At 34.1% G+C, this 19,201-nt stretch overlaps 3 protein-coding genes across 3 annotated transcripts; 2 read left to right on the top strand and 1 right to left on the bottom strand.

Annotated features, from left to right (window-relative positions):
- Nucleotides 1-3,124: 3,124 nt before the first annotated feature.
- Nucleotides 3,125-7,905, top strand: LOC140964263 (calcium-transporting ATPase 2, plasma membrane-type-like). Its single transcript, XM_073423891.1, has 7 exons — nt 3,125-3,732; nt 4,180-4,234; nt 4,321-6,269; nt 6,414-6,572; nt 6,672-6,843; nt 6,935-7,236; nt 7,340-7,905. Exons 1-7 carry the CDS (start codon nt 3,559-3,561, stop codon nt 7,583-7,585), a joined length of 3,057 nt encoding a protein of 1,018 aa, XP_073279992.1. The 5' UTR covers nt 3,125-3,558; the 3' UTR covers nt 7,586-7,905.
- Nucleotides 7,906-11,653: 3,748 nt separating this feature from the next.
- Nucleotides 11,654-12,896, top strand: LOC140963893 (LOB domain-containing protein 37-like). Its single transcript, XM_073423377.1, has 2 exons — nt 11,654-12,059; nt 12,140-12,896. Exons 1-2 carry the CDS (start codon nt 11,876-11,878, stop codon nt 12,601-12,603), a joined length of 648 nt encoding a protein of 215 aa, XP_073279478.1. The 5' UTR covers nt 11,654-11,875; the 3' UTR covers nt 12,604-12,896.
- Nucleotides 12,897-16,495: 3,599 nt separating this feature from the next.
- LOC140965069 (peroxidase 73-like) lies at nt 16,496-18,383 on the bottom strand. The gene is made up of 4 exons (XM_073425120.1): nt 18,044-18,383; nt 17,746-17,946; nt 17,372-17,537; nt 16,496-16,975 (listed from the first exon to the last, which is right to left on the bottom strand). Exons 1-4 carry the CDS (start codon nt 18,263-18,265, stop codon nt 16,569-16,571), a joined length of 996 nt encoding a protein of 331 aa, XP_073281221.1. The 5' UTR covers nt 18,266-18,383; the 3' UTR covers nt 16,496-16,568.
- Between the last annotated feature and the right edge of the window lie 818 nt (nt 18,384-19,201).

The raw sequence follows: 19,201 nt of genomic DNA, 5'->3' as shown, positions 1-19,201 counted from the left end.
ATTTATATATTATATTGTAATGACAAAATTAATCTTATCGTAATAAATTTTATAATTTCAAAGTTGTTGCTTGAGTTCGTATTTCTTATCTGTTCATGTGCTGACAATGTTTGCATGATTTATTCGTTTTTACCTATTTTAATATATNATTTTAATAAGAGTGATTAAATTTATATATTATATTGTAATGACAAAATTAATCTTATCGTAATAAATTTTATAATTTCAAAGTTGTTGCTTGAGTTCGTATTTCTTATCTGTTCATGTGCTGACAATGTTTGCATGATTTATTCGTTTTTACCTATTTTAATATATTATATAATATGATAATTGAACCCTTGATTTTATAAGTCAAGTCAAATATCAATTTTTAAGGTTAATCAAGTGATACTAATAATTTTATTGAGATTTATAAAAATCATTTATATAATTATCTCGAGTTCATTTATATAATTATCATATTATATAATATTTAAAAATAAATAAAAATATTTATTTGATTTTAATTTCTACCTAATAGCAGATATTTATAAAAATCATTTATAGGGTTTAGGATTTTTATATATTGAGGTCAATTAAGTCATTTATGGTGTTTTTTTATCATTAAATTAAAATTATCACATCTCATAAAAAGAATATTTTATCCTTGTATAAAATTATTTATCATAGGTCCATGATATTATCATTGACTTTCTAAAAAGGTACCAAACGTGGGATAAGAAGGATTATTTATCAATCTCTCTCTTATCCAGTGTATCAAACTATACCTTAATTTGATGAATAATCATGAGTTTGATTTTTTCAATCAACATTTTTCCATATGATTCTATCGCACATGATTTGCTAAGTACTATTTATTTGATTAACGTAGTTTTCATATTAATGTTTTTGCTTTGGAGTTATATCTAACGTGCATTGAAAGATAACGTCATCGTAATAATAATAATAATAATATTGATAATAAAATATTCCGAAATTAAACTTTTGGTTTATTAAACCCTCGATCACACAAGTTTGGCACACTCTAAAAAACTTTGTTTATTAGAACAATCGATATGTGATGTTTGAATTGTCGCACGATTTAAAATATTCGAGTTACACTATTAATACTAGCTATAAAAATACTTTCATTCATTTATATAAATTTATATTTATATATTCCAATAAATTAATAAATATAAATATCTAACGTTATTGCCGAAGGACTAAATAAATTTAACTTACAAATAAAAAATAGTTTATTTTTAATTAACTTAATATTTTTGGAAAATAAATCATGATATATTTGTTTCTACTAATATTTGATTAATTATTTTTAATTTTATTTTACGGGATAAATAAATTTGGAGCCAAAAGTATATGCGAAATATCGTCTATAGTGTGTTATACTTGACTATATATTTAAGTTTATTTAATAATTAATTTAATATGTAACATATCTCTTGTACTATTACTATCCCTTTTAATTATGTTTAAGAAATAAAAATGTAATCCAAAATTCTTTAAGCTAATTAGTTGAAGCAATATTGTTATTCAATTCGTTTTCATATTGATTTTTATCATAAAATAAATACCAAAAAATTTAATCTAATTTCGTTTGACATTTAGAGACGATCCTAAATTCATTTATATTTAGGTTTCATCAATTTGTATTAATTTGTGTAAATGCATCGATATCTTAAGGCCCAAAAAACATGTTTAGAGCGCATAATATAATACTAAATTAGTGAGTTTAGAGAAAATTCAAGAGTAATTCACTCCATAAGAACATTTTTTAAATCAAATATTTCTTTCAAAGTCAAATTTTTTTTTTAGATTGTATTTGAGTTAAATCATTTGAAATCTATGAATTTCGAATTAATTTTCATTGTTAAATAACCTCAAGAAAGGAAAATTAAATTCATCTATTATTTATTTAATTAATCACGATGGATTTCCAATGATTTGAATATTCTAATAATCTATGAATTATTTCAACCGTAAAATAAATAAGTATGAACATGAATTGAATTTATTCTCTTTAAGTTATTAAATAATAAAAATACATTTGAAATTAAACACAACTTTAAATTCACTGGCCACCATCGGGTCATGTACATTTCAATGTTTGAATTGGACGTTTTAGATGCGCTTTTCCCACACATGCAAAGTTTGCAAATAGTTGATGAACATTTATTTGTACATAGATAAATTAACCTCCTCAAAAAATGTAGGCTCTATGTGCCACACACACACACACACACACACACACACATTATTGAAGAACATTTATTTTACCAAAGGGACCGAAACACCACTTCTTGATCCCATTGTTCCTTAAAGAAAATATCTTTCTTAAACTACCTAGCTTAGTTAGTTGACAGCTCCGTGTCGTGAACTGCATCAGCAAAAGCATCCTCGTTTAGATGCGGACGTCCTAAGATGGCTTGGAGTAGCTCGTTGACAAGGAGTTGGCGTCAATGATATGATGTCATCATCTAGTTGATATTCTTGTGGCATGACTTCGTACAGCTGACGACATCTAATCTGTGATTTGATATTTTATCAATATATATCAAATAAATAGATTTTGTTTTTTTTAGTACTTATTTTTTGAACAATCTTTTTAACCCAATTCGAACAATTTTTTTAAAATTTTTTTAGATTTAAATAAAACTCGAACTCGAATATATCTATTTTGTGGAACCGCATAAGCATTAAGTAGCTTGCATTTGTTTTAAGGCAAAAATTTGTGTGACACGGTCTCACGGGTCGTATTTGTGAGACGGGTCTCTTATTTGGGTCATCCATGAAAAAGTATTACTTTTTATGCTAAGAGTATTACTTTTTATTGTGAATATGAGTAGGATTGACCTGTCTCACATATTAAAATCCGTGAGACGGTCTCACATAAGACCCACTTTTATTTTAAAAACAAATAGTATCTCTACTTTATTATAGCCATCTCCACCAAACTATTTTTTTTAATTACTAAAATAAAATAGTGGTTTCACCGTGTGTGGAACGTGTGAAGACCAATTAAAAGTAACGCGTTACACAACCATTAGTAAATTAATTTTTCTTTCTGTTAAAGAGAACTTTAATATACTTTACAACACGTTAAGAAACGCAGAGTCAACATGAAATTTCTCATCTTGAATCGCACTTTTCGTTCAACATTCCAAGAAAATAGGAGCACAACTGCTGCAAATTTCGTAAATCCCTTAACCACGCATTTCTAATTTCTCCTGCCAAGAAATCGGATCGAACAAATTTATCTCTATCATCGCTTCTTCTTCTTCTTTTTTTTTTTTTTTTTACTATTTACGGATTTTAGCAGAACATTCATGGGAAGTTTCTTTCAGGAAAATACCAGGAAATTTCTTGGGTGTGCCAGTTTCTTTTCGAATCAAATGATGCAGAGCTTCTTCCTTTGATGGGCCCCCCGATCTTTAATATATTCGAAATGAAACGAATATTTATAAAACGATAGAAGCTCTGAGCATCGAACACAAACTATAGTGCAAAATATTTTGGAATAATAACAAGGTAAGAGATAGCTCATTGAGGAGGGGAAAGATGGAAAGTTTATTGAGTGAGAAATGGGACGTCAAGCCGAAGCATGCGTCGGCGGAGACGTTGCAGCGCTGGAGGGATCTCTGTGGGCTGGTTAAGAACCCCAAGCGACGGTTCAGATTCACTGCTAATTTATCCAAGCGCCACGAGGCTGCTGCCATGCGCAAAACTAATCAGGTTTCCCTCCTCCTCCTCCTCCTCCTCCTGTTTTGTGATAACCACTATTTTTACGATGTGGCTTTGACTTTCAGCATTTTACCTTATTTTTATTTTTACATCTTTCTTAGATTTTTCCTTCTTCTTGATCTATGCACTAGATATATATTTTTATTTGAAGGAAGGATTTTGAATCAAGAACTCCTGATTGATCATGAATTAATGTCACCATCTTGAATATTGACTGATCTTTAAAATGTACGAGAATCTCAAATGTATATATAGACAATGAAAAATGGGATTACTCGCAGTCAATCTGTTCCTCTTCTCTTCGAAGTTCTTTTACTCTTCCTGTTGAGTCAAAAAAATTTCAGGTTGTTTCCAATACGTCTGTGATCATAATTTATACATAGGTTTGCAAAAGTGGCTGATTTTAGATATATCTCGTTGTATATATATATATGTCAGGAGAAGTTGAGAATTGCAGTCCTAGTCTCAAAAGCTGCCTTCCAATTCATACAAGGTGACTTTCCTGATAATTTGCTTAAACCGAGGTTTCTTGGTTCCATAAATTCTTAATCTGAACCTCTGTTGCTAAACTATACACAGGTGTGCAGCCGAGTGATTACACTGTACCTAAGGAAGTTGAAGCTGCTGGTTTTCAGATTTGTGCTGATGAAATAGGGTCCATAGTCGAAGGTCACGATGTTAAAAAGCTAAAGTTTTATGGGGGGGCACCTGGCCTTGCAGAAAAGCTCGCCACAAGCTCCACAGATGGGCTTTCTACTGATACTGAATCTCTTAGTCGAAGAGAACAGAGTTACGGCATCAATAAGTTCCAAGAAAGCGAAATTCGGAGCTTTTGGGTGTTTGTTTGGGAAGCCCTTCAAGATATGACTCTCATGATTCTTGGCGTATGCGCGTTTATTTCTTTGATAGTCGGCATTGCCACCGAGGGATGGCCTAAGGGAGCTCATGATGGACTCGGGATCGTTGCTAGTATCTTGCTGGTTGTCTTTGTAACAGCTACAAGTGATTATCGTCAGTCTTTGCAATTCAAGGATTTGGACAAGGAAAAGAAGAAAATTACCATCCAAGTTACAAGAAACGGGTACAGACAGAAGATGTCGATTTATGAGCTTCTTGCAGGTGATATTGTGCACCTTGCAATTGGCGATCAAGTCCCTGCAGATGGCCTTTTTCTGTCAGGATTCTCTGTTTTGATCGACGAATCTAGTCTGACTGGAGAAAGCGAGCCGGTTATGGTTAGTCCCGATAATCCATTTCTTCTCTCTGGAACCAAGGTCCAAGATGGCTCGTGCAAGATGCTTGTTACCACTGTTGGCATGAGAACTCAGTGGGGGAAGTTAATGGCAACGCTAAGTGAAGGAGGGGATGAGGAAACACCATTGCAAGTTAAATTAAATGGGGTGGCGACTATTATTGGAAAGATAGGCCTCTGTTTTGCTGTGGTGACATTTGCTGTTTTAGTCCAAAAAATGGTTGGCAGTAAATGGCACGAGGGAACAATGTTTCGCTGGTCTGGAGATGATGCTTTAGAGTTATTAGAATACTTTGCCATTGCAGTCACCATTGTCGTTGTAGCAGTTCCCGAGGGCCTCCCTCTAGCCGTGACGTTGAGCCTTGCTTTTGCCATGAAAAAAATGATGAACGATAAAGCTCTCGTACGAAACTTGGCTGCCTGTGAGACCATGGGGTCGGCCACAACCATATGTAGTGACAAGACCGGGACATTGACGACTAATCACATGACAGTGGTGAAATCATGCATTTGTATGGAGGTCAAGGATCTGAGCGAACCAAGAACTGCATCTGCTCTACGCTCTGAGCTCCCCGAAACCGTAGTTAAGACCCTGTTGCAGTCGATTTTCAACAATACTGGTGGAGAAGTGGTGGTTAACAAGCAAGGAAAACGAGAGATTTTGGGGACTCCAACTGAGACAGCCATCTTGGAGTTTGGACTGTCTCTTGGGGGCAATTTTCGGGAAGAAAGACAAGCGTATAAGTTAGTGAAAGTCGAACCATTTAACTCCACAAAGAAGAGGATGAGTGTTGTGTTGGAGCTTCCAGGACACGGCCTTAGAGCTCATACTAAAGGTGCTTCAGAGATTATTCTTGCTGCATGTGAAAAGGTGATTGATTCTAATGGTGAAGTTGTTCCCCTCGATGAAGCATCCATGTGTCATCTTAAAGAAATCATCGATCAGTTTGCTAGTGAGGCTCTGAGGACACTGTGTCTTGCCTACGTAGAACTTGCAAGCGGGTTCTCCCCGAATGATGCTATTCCAGCATCTGGTTATACTTGTATAGGGATTGTGGGAATCAAAGATCCTGTACGTCCCGGAGTTCGGGAATCTGTTGCACTTTGTCGTTCAGCTGGCGTGACTGTTCGGATGGTTACAGGAGACAACATCAACACTGCAAAAGCTATTGCGAGAGAGTGTGGGATACTGACTGATGATGGAATTGCCATTGAAGGTCCTGTTTTTCGCGAAAAAAGTATGGAGGAATTGCTTGAATTAATTCCCAAGATTCAGGTAACTAACGCATTTACTTCTGAAAATTACTAGTTTTTCCCCAACTAAGAAATATGAAATGTGCCCTCCAAATAAGGTCCCGTGAAACATGACAGACAGATACACACGCAGCTTTTAGCTTATGGTCATTTGCATGCATCTCAGGTTATGGCTCGGTCTTCGCCACTAGACAAGCACACATTGGTTAAGCACTTGAGAACAACATTTAATGAGGTCGTGGCAGTGACTGGTGATGGTACAAATGATGCTCCTGCACTACATGAAGCAGATATCGGACTTGCAATGGGAATTGCGGGAACTGAGGTGATTTTATAAAATGAAATGGATAAAATTAAGTGTCTTTTGTCCAATCAAGTTTTTTTTACATATATGCGATTAATTATTATAATGTGATGAAATCAGGTAGCAAAAGAGAGTGCAGATGTCATAATTTTGGATGATAATTTCTCCACAATTGTGACTGTAGCCAAATGGGGACGCTCAGTTTACGTTAACATACAGAAGTTCGTGCAGTTCCAGCTGACTGTTAATGTTGTTGCATTGGTCGTAAACTTCTCCTCTGCGTGCTTGACTGGTAACGAAGGCTTTTTAAGCAAATATAATATTCCATCATCGTGTACTTGGTGAAAGATCTTTTCTCTCATGCTTCGAAATGGCATTTTCAGGAACTGCTCCTCTGACCGCTGTTCAACTTCTGTGGGTAAATATGATTATGGACACATTAGGTGCACTCGCCCTGGCAACCGAGCCTCCTAGCGATGAACTGATGAAAAGGTCTCCTGTTGGAAGGAAGGGAAACTTCATTAGCGCTGTTATGTGGAGGAACATCCTAGGGCAATCTTTGTATCAGTTTTTGGTCATATGGTTTCTTCAAGCTTGTGGAAAGACAATATTCATGCTTCATAGTTGCCCTGATTCTGATTTGATCCTCAACACGATTATTTTCAACTCATTCGTTTTCTGTCAGGTATCTGTTTCTGGCTTAACATTTTCTTTAAACAGCTGTCCGTTAACATGTCCACAGATTCTTTATTGTGCTATATTCCTTCAACACATCTGGTTTGTTGCAGCTTTTCAATGAGGTGAACTCCAGAGAAATGGAGAAAATCAATGTGCTAGAAGGAATTCTGGATAACTATGTTTTTGTATCAGTTCTTGGATCTACAGTGCTATTCCAGTTCATAATCATTGAATACCTTGGCACGTTTGCGAACACAACTCCGCTTACTCTCATGCAATGGTTTTTCTGCATATTCTTTGGATTCCTGGGCATGCCGATTGCTGTAGGCTTGAAGAGAATTCCATTAGAGGGCTAATAAATGAATGCCGCAAAATTCTTGAACATGGCCCCTGTAGCCCAGGATTAACGGCAGGGACAGTAAGAAATCATATATGGTAATGAAACTCGAGAAGTTCCATACCCTTTTTGCGGGTTTTATAGAGTTCCCAGAGGAATCAAGTAAAGCCTGTAGCTAACCATTTCACGGAAGTAGTTAGTGTAGGTGAAGGGGAGTAGGGAAATGGTTCATTCTTATTACAATAGTCTGCGAGACAGTTAATTTCTTGGCCTTTTTGGCATGTGAACTGCCAAATGGTGTAGGTCTTTTATTTAAATCAACTGATTTCTCTTATTCTACGCAAGTATAATTTGGCATCTGTAGACGAAGAAGGAGATCAAAAAAGATCTGGATAGTAACGATTAAGCATTATATGTATTATCTATATATAGGTGATGATATAATATGACATAAATCACAGTAATCCACTTTTAGTGGATAAAAACTTGTATGTTGTTAGTAGTTATTAATACAATATTATTCGTTAATTTCTCGTTGTTGTTGTTGTTATTATTATTTTATGAATATTAATATTCGAAAGAAAAAAAAAAGAGAATAGTGAATTCGTAACCTGAAGGGGGGATTGCTGGTATTTCACTTACATTCATGGATCAATTATTGCTTTATTTACTGGAAAAAGGTTATCCGGTCCTCGTCTCGCTTTTGTCGCAGCCAATCAGTGATGTAGAACAAGGCGAATATGCTTAATTCTTTTAACGATACATCTTCTTTTTACTTCAGTATATCATAATTCACCATGACATGGAATTCAAGTTCAACTTGGCATATCATTCTTAAATTCAACCAAATCTTTTACGTTTCGGGATTTACATTGATCTGATATTATACCTAAAATATCAAGAATTACTTGTCCATAGAAATTCTATATCATGGCAAATCTTCGGGAGATTGTAAAATATCAAGAGTAGGTATCTTGTGAGACAATCTCACTGTGAGATGAATCAACTCTATCGATATTCACAATAAAAAGTAATATTCTTAACATAAAAAATAATACTTTTTCGTGGATGACCCAAATAAGAGATCAATCTCATAAAATACTACCCGTGAGACCGTCTCACATAAATTTTAGCAAATAACAATGACATGTGATATCATAGTTGCGTTATCATATATGAGAATTTCTTATGCTTATAAATAGGTCACCCAAGTAATTTTTTGAATTCACTTGTCTTTACATTATTTTTTGGTAGTACTTTATTTTATAACACGTTATCAAAACGAGTTAACTATCGTCGATAATTCTATTTGAAAGTATTATATAATTATATTCTTCTAAAAATCTCATCCGCTGCATGTTCCATAAAAGCTGCTTGTATTCGTTTTGGGTCCCCGATTTATTTGCGAGAACAAATATTACAATTTTAATTTCCTTTTCAAAGATTTGTAAAGAGGTGGATAAACGTATACATAGAAATCTATTGCTATCATGCCACATGAATTTCTTTTATTTTCAAATCGAAATCATGGTTACGTGGATATAGATGCTCATCATTATCACATATTAATTTGTTAAATCGATACTACCCACGCATGACCGTCTCATATATATTATTTCAACTCACATGGTATTAATGCTTATGAAGAATTATTTTACGTGCATTATTAAGTTTGCTTCTTAATGCTTATTAAAATTTTCTTTATTATTTATTATGGATATTATATGATTGTCAACATGTATTGTTTTATATTGATTTCATCATATTGATTATCTCCAAGTTTTAATTCTCCACGCGTGATATCTATGACAAAAATTATCTCTTTTGGATACTAGATATTGAAATACATATAGAAACTATGGGTTTTGAATATCCCAAAAGTTTTTTTTTACTCATGATTTGGATAAAACAGACAATATTGAACGTTCAACAAATTTGTTTAAATGATAATTGATCTTTCCAATAAATCATTGTCTACATCAACTTTTGAGAAATTGGTATACAAGATCGGAATGCAATGATTTAGAGATTTCAAATGATGCTTGCAACATAGAGAATTAATCCAAATTGTACTTTTTTTCTTTGTCTAAAATTTTTCCTACATAGTTTTTTGTGACAAGATTTTTAATGGGACGCTTAAGCAACAAAAAGATTTTTTATTTCACTACGTTTTTATCCAATTGAGTTTTCTGGTAATATTTTAATGAGGCATATCTGTCGGAGGGCATCCAAGAAGAAGTGTGTTGCAATATTATGGATATGAGATAATCAAATATTCGAGTAATCGAAAAAAATTGTAATCAAATATTCAGGAGATGGTAAAGAATCGTGATTATGTCAATTACTTGTGGAGTATGTATCTTGTGAGACGGTCTCACGAATCTTTATATGTGAGACGGGTCAACCCTACCGATATTTACAATAAAAAGTAACACTCTTAGTATAAAAAGTAATATTTTTTCATGGATGACTCAAATAAAAGATCCGTATCACAAAATACGATCCGTGAGACCGTATCATACAAGTTTTTGTCTTACTTGTGATATCATACTTACCATGTTTGATAATTTCTTGTACCTATAAATAGGTCACTCATCTAATCATTTTGATATATTGAATTTATTTGTGTTTGTATTATTCTTTGTTAGTTTTTACTTTATTTTATAATATATATGAAAGAATAAAAGGATTTTTCTATCTCATATGAGATTAAATTCGGCTTTTATTTTAAAATTGAAGTCAAGGTTGGTCCGTACGAGGTAGGTTTAATTATTTAAAACAAAACACGTCATGTGTGAGTATGTTGTCTATAATTTCATTTTTAATTATTTTCTCTAATAATTAAGTGTAACCGAGAGATGAACATGTATGGCAATTACGTAGGCATTTTAATAATTGTCAAAAACTTGTGTGAGACGGTCTCACAGGTCGTATTTTGTGATACGGATCTTTTATTTGGGTCATCCATGAAAAAGTATTACTTTTTATGTTAAGAGTATTACTTTTTATTGTGAATATCAGTAGGGTTGACCCGTCTCACAGATAAAGATTCGTGAGATCGTCTCACAAAAGACCTACTCTTAATAATTAAGTATGAATATTAAATGAAAAAAATATTTAATCTTTGAAATCCGATTCTTGAATTCTATAAATTTTATACTGTGTAAATCTTGAAATGCTATCAAAGAAAATCTCTATCAAATGGATAACAAAATGAACAAAAAATAATAATAATGCGTGCATGGAACTATGGAAGGGCTAGGGTGTAGGAAAAGGACTCCGCGCCCGCCAGAGTCAATCAGAAAACGACATTGGCAATTGTCGTATCTTGACATTAACTCACCAGACAATAAAATTGGATGTGAACAAGTACACATTTATCGATCTTCTCCTGATTTTATTACGAAAATCTGATCAGTAAATAATAAAAGCAAAGTGAAGGGAATTCAATAATGTTTGCGACTCGGGAGGGACTGCCAACTCACGTTGATTTCCCTACCCAAACCAATGAAAATCGTAAAGGATATAATTCAGATTATTTGAAAAGTTTTGGGTATATATATATATATATATGAGACGATTTCATGATGAATATATTAAACAAAAAGAGTTTTGATTTTTTGGTTTTAGACGATATGTTATCTTATCGAACTTTGTATTATGATACGGCTGACCTCATTTTCCAAATGAAAACGTGGGACCCTTTCACAACTAGCACAGAGTCTTGTACAGTTGTATGTATATATAAAATATTATGTACGAGTATAAAATAAAAGAAATTAATAAAGTGTTAGGTTATCAAGAATCTGAGCATACAGAATCCAACGGTTGAGGGACTTCAATCCGCGGAAACACGGAGCCGCTGCTATCGCCCAATACTTTGGAATCTAACCCAACCACGCAAGACTTAACTCGCACCAACTCAATTAACCGAACCCTAGTTAAACCTAATCTAAAGTCGAAGTATTTTTTTTAAAATCTTAATCAACTATTTTTTTTAAAAAAATACATTTTCATCTATATTTTAAATGCATTTGAAATATATTAAAATGCACTTAATTTACAAAATTTCCCCAAAGTCTGAACTTTAACCCCACTTTCCTCTTCTTCTATTCTCCACTTCTTCTCTTTATATATCCACCTTTCTTTATTCTTTTCAAACCTTAATCTTCATCTCTTTCTCTCTCATGCAGTTTCTGGTTCTTGTTTCTTAAGCATCTGGGTAGCACTTGAATTTGTAATATTAACAGATCTTCATGTGCTGTAATCAAGAGGAATAATCAGAAGAATTCCTTTTTTAGCTGGAGAGATGAGTTGCAATGGATGCCGGGTTCTTCGGAAGGGATGCAGTGAAACGTGTATTTTGAGGAATTGTTTGCAGTGGATTGAAAGCCCCGAATCACAAGGTCACGCCACCGTTTTTGTAGCCAAATTCTTCGGCCGCGCCGGCCTCATGTCCTTCATCTCCGCCGTCCCAGAAAATCAGAGACCTGGTGATTATTTTTTCAAATTTAGCATCTACTATTCTTGAGCTGACCATTTAAATTGAAACTAATATGATTAACTTGCGCAGCCCTCTTCCAGTCTCTGCTCTTTGAAGCTGCCGGAAGAACGGTAAACCCTGTAAACGGGGCGGTGGGGCTTCTCTGGACCGGGAACTGGCACGTTTGCCAGACGGCGGTTGAGACCGTTCTCCTTGGTGGCGCGTTGAAGCCGATCACGGAGTTCCTCGGCGGTGCGTCGGATCCCGGCGACTTGTCCGAGTGCACGAACATGTTCGATCTCCGAGATCCATCCCTGATGTCACGATCCAAGTTGCAGAAGCGCCGCCGTCCCCCGGAGGAGCCGGCCAGGATCATGCAGTTATCTGATCTTGATCTTAGTCTGACACCGGGTTTCCATGGCAAAAAGACGAGCCTTTTACCCGGGGCGCGGCGACTCGGGAGCCCATCAATGAATTCTGAAGAATCCATGACGACAACTTGTGGAGATCATCAAACTAAAAATGAAATAAAACTTTTAAACTTGTTCAATTAACTTGGTAACAAGAAAGGATGGATAAATCTTCTGTATCAGCCTCAACTCGTTGTTTAGCTCTTTTCCTGTATTAATGTTTCCGGGAATTTTATTCCGGCGAGGTACGGTAGCTCACGGGCGGCGCAAGATTTCCCACTTTTCCCTCGTAGTAATTATTGTCAAGGAAAAGAAGGGGAAAATGAAAGTTTTGCCTATGATTACTTTCTCCTCATCAATGTAATTTCTTGAATCGTCTCTAATGACTTGGACTTGAATTATTGGCATACTTTTTTGAGCATTCTGCCCTTTTTCCAGTGGTTCTCTTCTATTTCTTGATTTATATGCATGTCATTCTTTTACATGATAGTGATATTTTACTTCTAATTTATCTTGATTTATTCTTCTTGCACATGGGAGTGATGATATTTGCCGTGGCCTACGCCAAATATTAAATCTTATTATTAAACATCGTGAAAATAAATTTTTTTTGAATTGCACATTGAACATAGGAGTAATATGTTTATTGAAAGATCTTTTATCGTGTACAAGTATCGAATATGTTTAATTTATCGTCTACGTCATTGACTCAGTTATCGGTTTGCGTTCTGAACAAACATTAACGATGTTAGGGAACGAAGAAAGGAATCTCAAAACTCCAATCACATTGGAGTGAGGCCAGTTCCTACTTGCTTGGGGTCTAATTTGACTCAATTATATTCATTTAAATTGCGTGGCAGTAGGTCTTTTATCTAGCAGTCCAAATATAATTAAATTTCTTAAATCCAAAAATACCATCCTGAAATCTATACATAACTTGGTGATAGATAGTAATAAAGTATATATGTATCATCCGAACTTATCCAGATANAAAAAAAAAGTTTTTTTTTTTTTTTTTTTTTCTAATAGAGATAACAAGAAAGTTGTTGGACGTTTCTTGGAATATATTATGATTCTAAAAGGTTAAATATATGTATCAATGGGGCTGAGCGCTTCGTGGCTTTTATTAATAATGGGTGAGTAAATTTGGGGACCTTTCGGCGCATACAACAGCTAATTCTATGGGAGAGGCAAATAAATTGCTAGGATGGAATCGATTGGCCTTTGGAGTGTGCGAAGCGACGTAATATATATTTTATATAATATATCGTACGTAATAATTCACTTAATTGTTATTGTGTGGACCAACCAAAATTGTGTTATATAACTCTAAGAAGTCACGTTCTTTTGCCCAAAAAATAAAAAATATAATTTTAAAAACAAACAGGATAGCTGATGTATATAACTGGTCGCATCTTTAGAGTGATCCACATCCCACATTGATAAGATTTGAAACTATAGAAGCCTATTGTGCGCTCGTGTTTGTGAGATTATGTCCTAAAACTCTCAAAAGAGACACGAGTTGGAATTCAAATGATAGCAAAAACCCTTTCACCTTTATAAAACCATTGTCAATGTCAGGTAATGAAGAACGAAGATATAAGTCTGAAAACTTGTATACTATATTTAAAAATGTTTGTTTTTATAATTATTATCACATTTGCTTCATAATTGTAACGACTCAAAAAATATTTCTAATAAATTTTCAATAAACGCAATGAAATGCCCGTAGCTATCGCTACCTGAATTCTAGAAACATATCATCACTTCCTGCTCAAAATGTTGAGCATTATCTACGGAATTTACAGGTAGTGGAGAATTTGATAACATTGCCAATTTTGGGAGCACGTATATTGCTCGTTCATAATATATAGTTCAAAGGCAAATTAAATTGTTTTATTTTAGGGATAAAATGTAATGGTTTTTCAATGANGACTGCAAACATTGTATAATGTATACCGTATTTTTTTGTAGGGAATTGTATATTTTAATATTGAAACAAAGACAAGTGGAAAGTGTGAAGCGGGTTTCACCACCGCTCCTTTTCACTGAACTCGGCAAATCACGACAAATTTTCCAAGCTTCTTGGCAATAACTATTAAGTACTTCAATTTATTAAAAAAATTGTTTTTTACTATTCTAATATTAAATAAATCTTGAAAAAATGTGTCACTATTTTTTAATAAATTAAATAAAATAAAATATGAAATTAGTTTCTAAAGAGTAGAGGAGACTACTTAATAATAAACATCCTGTAACGTTTCTTCAACTCTATTTTTTTTAACTCATAGCTGCCCCTAAGTGGCACTGCCTATGCTTCTTGTTGATGATATGGAAATTGAATTGAATATATACTAAATTGTTTAATTGTTTTTTATTTTTGATTTCGATTAATATATATTAATACTTCGCCTAGACGGCCGATTTATACAAAACCTTTAGATACGTCGTCTTTGTAAAAATGAGACGGGGTGTGACCGTTAGTCACCTAAGGGGTCACAAGAGTACAGTTTTACAACATTGATCTGGATGTCGTGTATGCATTTGGAGCTGATTGTTGTTGTTTTTTTTTAATCCTCGTTGTATTTAAATATTTAGGAAGAAAAAGAGTGATACCATACATAAAAAGGAAATAAAATTGATGTAGGTTACTCTTGCTCACACACACGCACACACCCAATATTCAAGGTACTTAGAAAATGAGACAATTAAAATAAAGCTTTGCAAATAATGCAAATTGTCAAAGAAGTGGGGTCCCTCTTGTCTATTATAAAAACAGTGCTTATTTTAGTTTGATTCCATGAAATTTCTGTGATCATCTTGCAAGTTGCTAAGCAAGTTGGCGGTACAAAGTGTGGGCGAAAACGAAGGGTCTTGTGACGTTATCATCCATCCTCATAATTTTTTTCCCCTATTGCATGGTGGAGTTTTGAGATATATTCTGAAAATGTTTAAATAAAAGCTTTTAATTTTATGCTTTCAAATAATTAAATTAATTAAATTATATATACCTCCTCCCAGTATGGGCACTTAAAAACTTGTCTCGGACTTGGAGAGATATGGCCTGCCTTTGAAGGGATTTCAAGGTTGTTTAATATCGGTTTGTGCGTATGCCAAAATAATTGGATCAATGGTTCAAAAGATATCATAAAATAATATAAAAAACAAGTCAGAATTGAAGATGGCGACTCATTGTTAGGCTGTAAATAAATAGCATATTATTTCATCAGCTCAAGAATAAACGCCGACAGGAAGGGGTCAGCAACACATGAACTTCACGTGTCCTCCTATTTTTCAACATTATACGTATCTGTCCTCAAATTATCTCTGCTTTTTTAAGACAAATTAAAAACTAGAATATTTTATTGAAAAGAGATCGAGGGGGGAAAAAAGAATCTCAAGTAGTATTACGAATTATCTGGAATCCAATACCGACTCCAACTGCATCACTGAATATTATACAAATAAAACTGATGCGACCTGAGAAAAACCAAACCTACTTTATATTATCTTCCTATTCCAAATCTCCTTAAATAATTAGTACTTCATGGGTTGATGAGAGCTAGATTCTCATAGCGAGGTTCTTTAGTAGCGCTAACCCCAATAATTGGATGGGTGACAGGTACTAAGCGATACAATATGAGGATTTTGAGATTGAATTTCAGAACGTAGATGGATTTTTTAGATAAATCGATACAATATGAGGATTTTGAGATTGAATTTCAAAACGTAGATGGATTTTTTTAGATAAATCATTCTTTATCTTTTCGTATTAAGCGTATTAATTATGTCATTAATAGTTATATGAGTACTATGATATCATTTGAAACTATACATCTAGCTAGATGGAACTCGAAAACTATTATTAGATTTACATGTTGATTCGAGAGGAGAGGACAATCTTATGATTCATATAAATTGAGCGCTTTCAAATTAAACACGTTAACTGTGCTTATTGATTTCAGAGAATTCTTGAAATAATGCAATTTTGCTTTCACACATTGAACAAAAACACTTAGCTTATTTCAGCATGCTCACTCCCTATACATTTTCCACACGCCACTTATAAAATCAATGAAACCCAATTAAAACAATAACAATAATCGAACTCAGTTAAATCGTCCACAGTCAAACCGGATATTTCCATTCCTCCCGGTTTTGACTCCGACCCGGCCCAATTTAGTCATGGCCTGAATGAAAGCATCATTGAAGGCCTTAGAATTGGAGGCCCAAGTGTTAACAGTGGGTCTGGATCTCGAGTCAGTGAAAAGGACTTGGTCCGAAGTGAATAGGCCCATTCCATTCTGAAGATTTTTGTAGTATGCATTGTCGAATGCTGTTGGTGTCGTCGGATCCATGTCAATAGCAATCCTGGGATCAACGTTTCTGGGACACATTCCTTGCAACTGGGTCGCGTATAGCCGGTTCAGGGTTGGATCGATTGGGTGGGTTCGGTTGAAATTGAATATCCGGTTGGAAAATTTATTGCAGTGGGAAAATCCTAGTGTGTGGGCAGCTGCATGGGAAATTAAAATAAGCGGCACTGTAAATTAATTAAGTCTCAACAAATTGGAGTTTAAAGTTTAAACTCATTTAACACTCTATTGTACTTACTGTCTGCTATAAATGATCAAATAAGGCTAGATTTCCGATACATGTTCAGTCTAAATCTGGATCATTGATTGATTATTCTATTTTATTTTATAATTTATCCCATAAAATCAAATGATTCATCGCTCGATAAATTATATATATGTTGATATCTGTCAACCGGACCAAACTGTGTCTCAATATAACTTACATGTTCATGGGAAATTAACCAATCAGGTAAATCTGCAATATTTATTTCCGGAAAATGTTTGGTTCACACTAAGACTTACATTCTATATATATATATTACTGAAATTATTACCTGAGAGAGCAATCATGTCTCCCTGACTTAGGCTTCTGCTTGCAAACATGGAATTAAGCTGGTTCAGATTGAAAGTTGGCTGAGGCAAATTTCCATCAACACTTCTTGTAGATGAACTCAAACCATCCAATCTCCCCAACTCCACAGCATATGATGGCCCGCCAGCCTAAGTTTTACAAATTTCAGAACAAATTGTTTATTCATATATGCATCAGAATAAAAGTAGGCGAAAATTCAGAATATTATTGCATCTAAATGTATAAAAATTACACACAAAAAAATTGATTTACTATATATATGTCACAATAGTATTGTATATAACATCAGGAGTAGTAATAGTAATAGTGATAATAATAATAACAGTTTTTACGAACCAAGACAATGACGTCACGAGTGGCCAATGCAAGAATATCAGCACAAGATACCCTATTTCTGCATCTAGCAACTTTATCAACAGCAGCTTTGGCTTTGATAACCGTGTCAAATCCATCTCCGGCCAACGATAAATTGTCCGGATGATCCTTCTCAGCCGTATTCCCCGGCGTAGATGCTACAATAACCGATGCATCACACCCCTGAATATTCATATATACATGTATTAGATTTAAATGTTGTTGTACATCGAAACTTAAAGAAATAATTAATAGAAACATCTAATCAGATTCAGAGTACCGAAACAAAACAATCGTGGAAGAAGAGACGAAGGGTTGCGGGAACTGTAACAAATGTTTGCGTGAATTTGGCCGTCACAGCTGTTCTGACAATTCTCTCAACGTCAGGACAAGTGTTTGCATAGTAATTTAGTCTCAGCTGTGCTGAAATGGAGCTGGAGAATAAAACAAAACTCAGAGAAAGGGATAACAATAGCTTGATTAGAAACTTGGATCGATCCATCTGGTTTTTGAACAGTGGAAATTTAGAGAACTGCAAGATACTTATATAAAGGCCGCACTCATTGAAAATGGATCTTAGTAACAGACGTAGTCAAATTTGACATTTAGACGTACCGTATGTGTTTGCATGTTCGTTTTGTTTGATGTTAAACTTCATTAAATCACGACCGACTTACTTTATTTTGTTGCTTTTCTTATATCTTGAAATGCAATGTTTTAACAGTTCTACGCGTCGACTAACAGCGGTGTATTTCCCATTTAATGATAAAAGTAATATCTTGTTTGATTCTACTTCGTGGATATAGTCCAGTCCATATTCAATATGATCATGCGAGCTTCGAGTTATATAACATACGTGTCCCTAACATTTAAAAGAATTCGGATCATCAGATCTACGCCGTAGGATTCAATTTTCCCAAATAATAATAATTAATACCCAAAAAACAACAAGGGTTTCTCAAATTATTTATACATATTAATATAATATGAGTATTGTGAATAGATTTTTAGGTTGTGCGACCTTAATAAAAATATTCAACCCACACTTGGCAACGGACAACATTATGGAAAAAGCTTAGAGAAATGATTTTTAATATGAAAAGTATTTGTATAACCATTTGCTAAGTTTCTCCATTATGGTTATTTTCGGATCCAACCTCACTATATATAAATATGTTGGGTAAAAGAATTTATAATTATTTGTATATTATTTTTAGTTAAAAATTTTAATATTATTAAATATGATATAGTTATAATAACTTAATATAAATCATGAGTATCTGGATCATTGATTGCAAGTTGGGATTGGGTTAGAGGACCAAATCATAAGAATAAGCTGGCAATAGCAATTATGAGAGCCTACTCAATATTTTAAAAAGGTTGTTTCAGAATCAGTGGGAAACACGAATCTAGTCAGAGTAACAAATCGATATTTTAT

Source organism: Primulina huaijiensis, chromosome 18 (genome assembly GCF_012295235.1).
Source record: "Primulina huaijiensis isolate GDHJ02 chromosome 18, ASM1229523v2, whole genome shotgun sequence".
In the NCBI taxonomy this organism is placed as follows: Eukaryota; Viridiplantae; Streptophyta; class Magnoliopsida; order Lamiales; family Gesneriaceae; genus Primulina; species Primulina huaijiensis.
This window is presented reverse-complemented; position numbering and strand designations above follow the sequence as displayed.

What these genes read in the sequence shown, in the direction of transcription:
- LOC140965069 (XM_073425120.1), bottom strand. Translation starts at nt 18,265, where the DNA reads ATGGATCGATCCAAGTTTCTAATCAAGCTATTGTTATCCCTTTCTCTG. An exon ending in TCCACGATTGTTTTGTTTCG is followed by an intron (nt 17,947 to 18,043) that starts GTACTCTGAATC and finishes ATGAATATTCAG; the next exon opens with GGGTGTGATGCATCGGTTAT. An exon ending in AGACATGATTGCTCTCTCAG is followed by an intron (nt 16,976 to 17,371) that starts GTAATAATTTCA and finishes TTTCCCATGCAG; the next exon opens with CTGCCCACACACTAGGATTT.
- LOC140963893 (XM_073423377.1), top strand. Translation starts at nt 11,876, where the DNA reads ATGAGTTGCAATGGATGCCGGGTTCTTCGGAAGGGATGCAGTGAAACG. An exon ending in CCCAGAAAATCAGAGACCTG is followed by an intron (nt 12,060 to 12,139) that starts GTGATTATTTTT and finishes TAACTTGCGCAG; the next exon opens with CCCTCTTCCAGTCTCTGCTC.
- LOC140964263 (XM_073423891.1), top strand. Translation starts at nt 3,559, where the DNA reads ATGGAAAGTTTATTGAGTGAGAAATGGGACGTCAAGCCGAAGCATGCG. An exon ending in TGCCTTCCAATTCATACAAG is followed by an intron (nt 4,235 to 4,320) that starts GTGACTTTCCTG and finishes AACTATACACAG; the next exon opens with GTGTGCAGCCGAGTGATTAC. An exon ending in CTCCTCTGCGTGCTTGACTG is followed by an intron (nt 6,844 to 6,934) that starts GTAACGAAGGCT and finishes TGGCATTTTCAG; the next exon opens with GAACTGCTCCTCTGACCGCT.